The sequence below is a fragment of the Camponotus vicinus genome, unplaced genomic scaffold (assembly GCF_025532165.1).
Source record: "Camponotus vicinus isolate PSW18456_S1 unplaced genomic scaffold, iyCamVici1.0 SCAF_10, whole genome shotgun sequence".
NCBI classification, from domain to species: domain Eukaryota; kingdom Metazoa; phylum Arthropoda; class Insecta; order Hymenoptera; family Formicidae; genus Camponotus; species Camponotus vicinus.
The window spans coordinates 8,133,700-8,139,699 of record NW_028141946.1 but is presented as its reverse complement, the minus strand read 5'-3'; the positions used below and the strand labels follow the sequence as shown (position 1 = coordinate 8,139,699).

At 30.0% G+C, this 6,000-nt stretch overlaps 1 protein-coding gene across 1 annotated transcript in view; it reads right to left on the bottom strand.

Moving 5' to 3' along the window:
• Positions 1-609: 609 nt before the first annotated feature.
• Positions 610-6,000, bottom strand: part of LOC145960356 (uncharacterized) — a 43,798-nt gene continuing 38,407 nt past the window's right edge. The window contains exons 17-20 of the mRNA XM_083079737.1: positions 5,832-5,985; positions 5,540-5,663; positions 5,057-5,205; positions 610-4,682 (exon numbers count right to left, since the gene is read on the bottom strand). Coding sequence (XP_082935863.1) covers positions 4,482-4,682; positions 5,057-5,205; positions 5,540-5,663; positions 5,832-5,985 — 628 coding nt within the window. The 3' untranslated portion in view covers positions 610-4,481. The remainder of the gene's footprint in view (positions 4,683-5,056; positions 5,206-5,539; positions 5,664-5,831; positions 5,986-6,000) is intronic.

Genomic DNA, 6,000 nt, shown 5'->3' with positions numbered 1-6,000 from the left:
TTTCAGTTTATTACATATAATATCAGCTATATTCTCACTTTGTATTATTCGTATATATATATATATGTTTGCATTAATATATATATACGTATATATTTAATATACATATATTTTTATATAAATCATTGACTTTACACTTCATCACAATATTTTGTTTACGCACCTGCGATCAAAAATATTTGTGTTTCATATTAATCATACCAAACACTAATAACATAATAAAATGTTTGCAAAATATAAATATAATGTCATATATAAAATAAAATATATATAAATCACATTTTTATAAAAAATTAATAATAAAAATTATATATATATGTTAATTTAATTTTATACATAAAATTAAAATCACTAAAAGGCAAAGTGTGTAAGATGCAGATAAAAATAATAATTGTTAAATACACCTTTTATAATTGGCAGTTACTGTTCTCTAACTGAACGTGAAAAAATATAATAAAGAAAATTACAATCATTCATATCTAATTAAATCCAACAGAGATAAATATAGATAATTATAGAGATATCTCATAATAATATATAAATAATAATTGTTAATAATTAATATTATAATACATACGAGAATGAAGTGTAACAGATGATTATACTGATAATATACTGCCACTTTGATTGTCTCTATATTATCTTTCTTCAAATATATATGAAAATAATGTATAATATATATGGGATATACTCCGTAAAAATATTTTACAACTCAAATAAAACGTATAGAAATATTAGTTTTTTCTCATCTACTCCAAATAATAGATAATCTCCGATTGTGCAGTACACCTTTACCTTTTACAGTATATTATCAATTCATATTCAATATATTATATGAGAGTAATTTTAATAGACTATACATCTCCGAATTACAATTAAATATTCTAGTTGTTTAACTAATCACTTTCGTATCCTAAATTTACAAATAATTTCTTATTTTATTCCTTAATAAATAATTTATTGTCCATTATGGAACAGTTCCTAATTCTATTTATTGTCTGCTCACACAGTATTGTCGGTTATTTAATATATTATCCATTTTTACAACTAAACTGTTGTCTGGATACTAAGGAAGACCATTATTGTCCAATGTTTTTTTTCTTATTGTCTGTAAGTTCTTGCCTTAGAAAATCATTCTGAGATGTTTGAAATATTAATATTTTTTCAAGTAATAAGAGCTTTTTTTTTAAATAATGCACTTTCAAAAGATAAATTTACTATTAAAATGAATGTTCTTTAAAAAAAAATAACTATTCTTTATCAAATATCACTTATATGCATTATATTTATTAACAATGCACGGAATGTTACTATTTTATTAAAATACAACAAAAATATGTTGCTTTTGTTCTTAAATGGCAAGAAAGAAATTTATTCGTTTAAATTTAAAAAGTTTGCCGAAATTTAAAAGCCGAATCTTTGAGCTTTAAAACAAATTTCTTTTGAAATTTGCTCCACTATTATTTTTCGTTACTACAGTTATATAAATTTGTATCTGGCCATCTATTTAAAGTGGCTCTTTAATCTGTTGTCGAACATTTAACGAAAAATTAGAGCATAAATTAGAGCATAAATTTCTTACCTCAAGAGTAACAAGCGATCAAATTAACAAATATATAGTTCATAAACTAAGCTAAATATTAATTCATCTCGGCCAACAATACTGCTATTCGTCTCGCCGCTTAGAAAAAGTCTAAGTCAGTTAGAGAGTAAGGCTCCTATAGAGATTCCGTAAACAATACATCTTTTACAAAGTATAGTCATTGAAAAACGATTTCTCTAGAGTGTGCAGATCAAAAAGGTGCTGGTGCAAAGTATTGTCCCTAGAATTCAGTCAACATGTTTCTTACGTCTATGTCGAATACAGGCCCTACGTACAGTGACGGATCCCGGCACTTCGAGGTCTTTTCTAGACGCAACTTGATTTTAAATTCTTCCACCCTTCTATAATATGCCTATTGCGCCTGACGAAAACTCCGTCACCGTCTACGAACGCTAATCTACAAGCCTCTATGCTTCAAATTGTTGACATTAACGTATAACAATTTAAATATTATTTACTTAGTGCTCGATACGCACACACGTAACAAATACTTCGTATTGAATTAGAATATGACAGGCTGAGCAACGCTGTCAAGTATGCAAATTATTTACTTGCAATTATTTTTTTTATTCACCAAAAGATATCAGTGATATAATCAATTGAAAATATAACATTGCGGTACTATATATAAAGCAAATTTGAGATTTAAAATTTTCAATTAAATTTTCAATTTTAATCAACGAATATATATGCAGAATCAGATTTTTATATATGTATATAAAAAAATGTCTTTTATACACATGCTAATAATGAATCAAAAATATTCAACGTTCTCAAATAAAATAAATATCGTAATAAATCATAATAAGTGTAAGAAATATTTATCAAATGTTTTCCATTTTCTCGTTTGCTCAGCCCAACATCAGAGAGTTCTGGCATACCGTATTCTCGATACGATAAACGCTGTAAAATCCGAAACAAACAAAATTACGTGAGCGTAAATAAGCATTTAGACTGCAACGCTGTTTCTCATAGAATATAGTAGCGTTTACAGTAAGATACGTGCTGATGTATTACTTCGTCATGGCAGTTCCTCCATCTCTCTGATTCGTACATTACATTAACACACCTCGAGATTTCCACCTCGTATATTTACACGCGTAAATACGGATTATGATATTGAATTACGTGATTCGTTCAGCGTTTATCGTGTCCAGCGAAAGGCACGGTACGCAAGACAACGTCTCCTGTATGTCTACATTTATACATGAGATTGTAGTTTTAGATGTCTGACACGTGTTTCCAATAAACACGATTATTATATAGGTATAACTGACTAGACATACGTTGCAATATTTTTTACATCGATAAGCACATAGACGGTTCCTGTCGTAGAATATATTGTCGTACGTTATAATATTTCATTTAAAATATTTCTCCGACGGTATACACTGATTGCATTTCATGCAATAATCGTGTATGATATTTTTCCAACGGGTGTGCGCTTAACTCGTTCCTTTACAAAAATACAGTTTGTTCATTATATATATTGCGCATTTTTTCAATATGTACGTTTTTTTTTTCTTTACCTTAACAGTACTTGTTAAATTATAATTTCTGGTAATATTAAGATATCTCTGTGTATGTGTATCACAAACTTTTGAAAATTTTTTTTAACTTGTCTTTTTACACAGGAATATAAGATATAAAATGAAAGAGGCTATTTCAAAATAACGATTATAACTTTCCTATTTGTACGCGAGAGGATTGTTCGTAAAAATCACAGATCTTCTATATAATTGTCATACAAATATATAAGTCGCTAGAAATAGAACGACGGTGTAAGTCGAATTTATCTCCGTATTTCAGGAAATATTTAGGAGGATTTTACAAAGTATTAAATGATAAATTCAGTTGTTTTTATTGTACTTATCCACGTCATTGTAAACGAAAGATTAAAAAATTTTGTGTTATAAAATAGGCATCGCATAAATCCTAAAATGTATAATCTATTATATTACTTACATCGCTTATTCCGCTCTCAAAAACGACTCATATACCATTAAACGTTAATTATCAATGAATACCGTTAAACGCACACCCTTTAAATCAAGAGTATCGACCACTTGGTGGCTCATATACGGCTGTCCTAAAATCGGCAGCGATACAAAATATTTTTTGTCGCATCATATGCGGTGATTTTCATTTTGTGCACAAAGCCTCAAGTTTTTTTTTTATTTTCTTATTTCAATACCAAAAGTACACACATGTCGGCATGTTGATCCTCTAGTAATTTCCTAGAAAATGGCTTATTTTATTTGAACTTATGTACGCAAACCTCCACAGCATTCGTATGCAGCTTCATTTAAATACAGTAGTATCCTATATGTTTCCGATTATCTGGTTCTCCATGTTCGAGTGGCTTATCATATACTTCTTCTTACGAAAAATCGCGAAAGGATGAAACTTGATGTTTAGTCAGACGAGCTATGACTGAGAAAACTGCGATAGCAAATATCCAATATTCGGGCATGTTAATTCACGATATGAGGAGAATTTTTCCTGCTACGGTTGCCGTCGATTTAATTGAATTCGTCGATTAATCTTACTGTTATCACTCGAGGAAAGATTGATCACATTGCGTCGGTATTTATCGTCCAAAGCTCAGCAAACATTGACGATTGCCTGCTCATATCGGCTCTTGCCATCCGTGATTGTTCAATTGACGAGATTAATGATCTTCTACTCTCTTCTCTCTTCTCAGATATGTAGAAAATATTATTTTCCGTGAACGATGTTGAAGACAATTCAGATCATACATATTTACTTTCGATTCTTTCTACGTCGTCAGCTGATAGGAAAGTCCATCCTTTTTCTACTTCTATTTTACTTCGATATTGTCTACAATTTTATCCGACTTGTTGAATATCTCGATTGATTACGTTTCTTCGTTATTTTTATTATCCTCGGAATATTTCGACATTTCTCTTTTAATCCACGATACATATTTGGGCACGTAAGCATAGACTCCGGGCAGTTTTGGATGAGCGCATTTTATGCCCCAGCTAACGATCCCCCCGACGAACCATCTCTCATTGTCGTGACTATCCTGACATAATAGAGGCCCTCCGGAATCGCCCTTAAATTAATTAGCGATTCGCATTATTTTTTATTTATAAAAATAATAGAAAATGACATAAGATATTTTTGTAAGGTATTTTTATTTTACGTTAGAGTTGTTTGACTAAATGATACGAAAAATTATTCGCATCTACAGGATCGATATAATAGAATTGGACAAATTTAACAATATTTCGCAATTTTTTAAAAACGAAAGAGAGAAAGAGATCCCGATAATTAATACCGAGTAATTAAACTCGAACAATAATACTGTGATTTTAAGACGTATTGGAAAATAATTCTCATTTTTTTCCTCAGTATAAATAAATTTTTCGTCGTAATCCAAGACGGAAGAGACACATGTAAAAGATACAGTTTATTTTAAAAATTTACCTGACATGCGTCCTTTCCTCCACTCGAATAGCCAGCGCAAATCATCCCGTCGGTGACGTTCAATTCTTTATGCGCTAACCACATGTTGCAGATTTGTCGATTTAGAACAGGAACTATAACCTCGTTTACAGTCGGCTCATATTCAGACGCTGAGATAAAACAATGAAATAGCAAACAATAGAGCTCTATCTTCGAAAAACGAGAGGAACCATATTAATATTACTTTCTATAATTAATTAAGAAGTTTAAAGTAAGAGTTTGTTGACTAAATTCATCATCTGTAAAATTTATTTTAATTATGATATTTTACATTCAAAACTATAGGTTTATTTCTTACTTTTGCTCTGAAAATTGCAACTGTCAAAAAGATAAAAAGTGCAGTCTTTATATAAATATAAATAAATAAATAAATAAATATATTTGTGGATATAAACTTTTAATCTCATCGATTTTCAGCGATTTTTCTCTAATACTAATACTTACATTCGGTATCGTTTTTCTTGCCCCAGCCGATGACGGTACAAAGTGTACCGGGTGTAAGATTAGTGGCAGCAGTTGGTAAACATACGGGCTTCAGATGATCGTTGTAATGAACTCGCCTTTCCAGCTATGACACAAAGTATATCGCATGAAAAGATATCAAATTTAAAAAGACAATATTTGAATTTAAATAAAAATTAATCATTTTATATGTGATAGATACATCAAGTTTAAGAAATTTAATTTATTTTGCATATTGTTAATTGAATTTAGACTTAATAAAATGTATATTTACCTGGAACAACGCGATATCGTTGTCATGAGCGACACCCAAGTTGTAATTCGGATGAGCGATCACACGTTTCACTTTTAATTTTTGTCCCAGATAAGAATGAGAGAGTCTTCTAGTAATACCGAGCTGTATCGTCCAACCGGATATCTCCGAGTGACTAAAATTATTCACG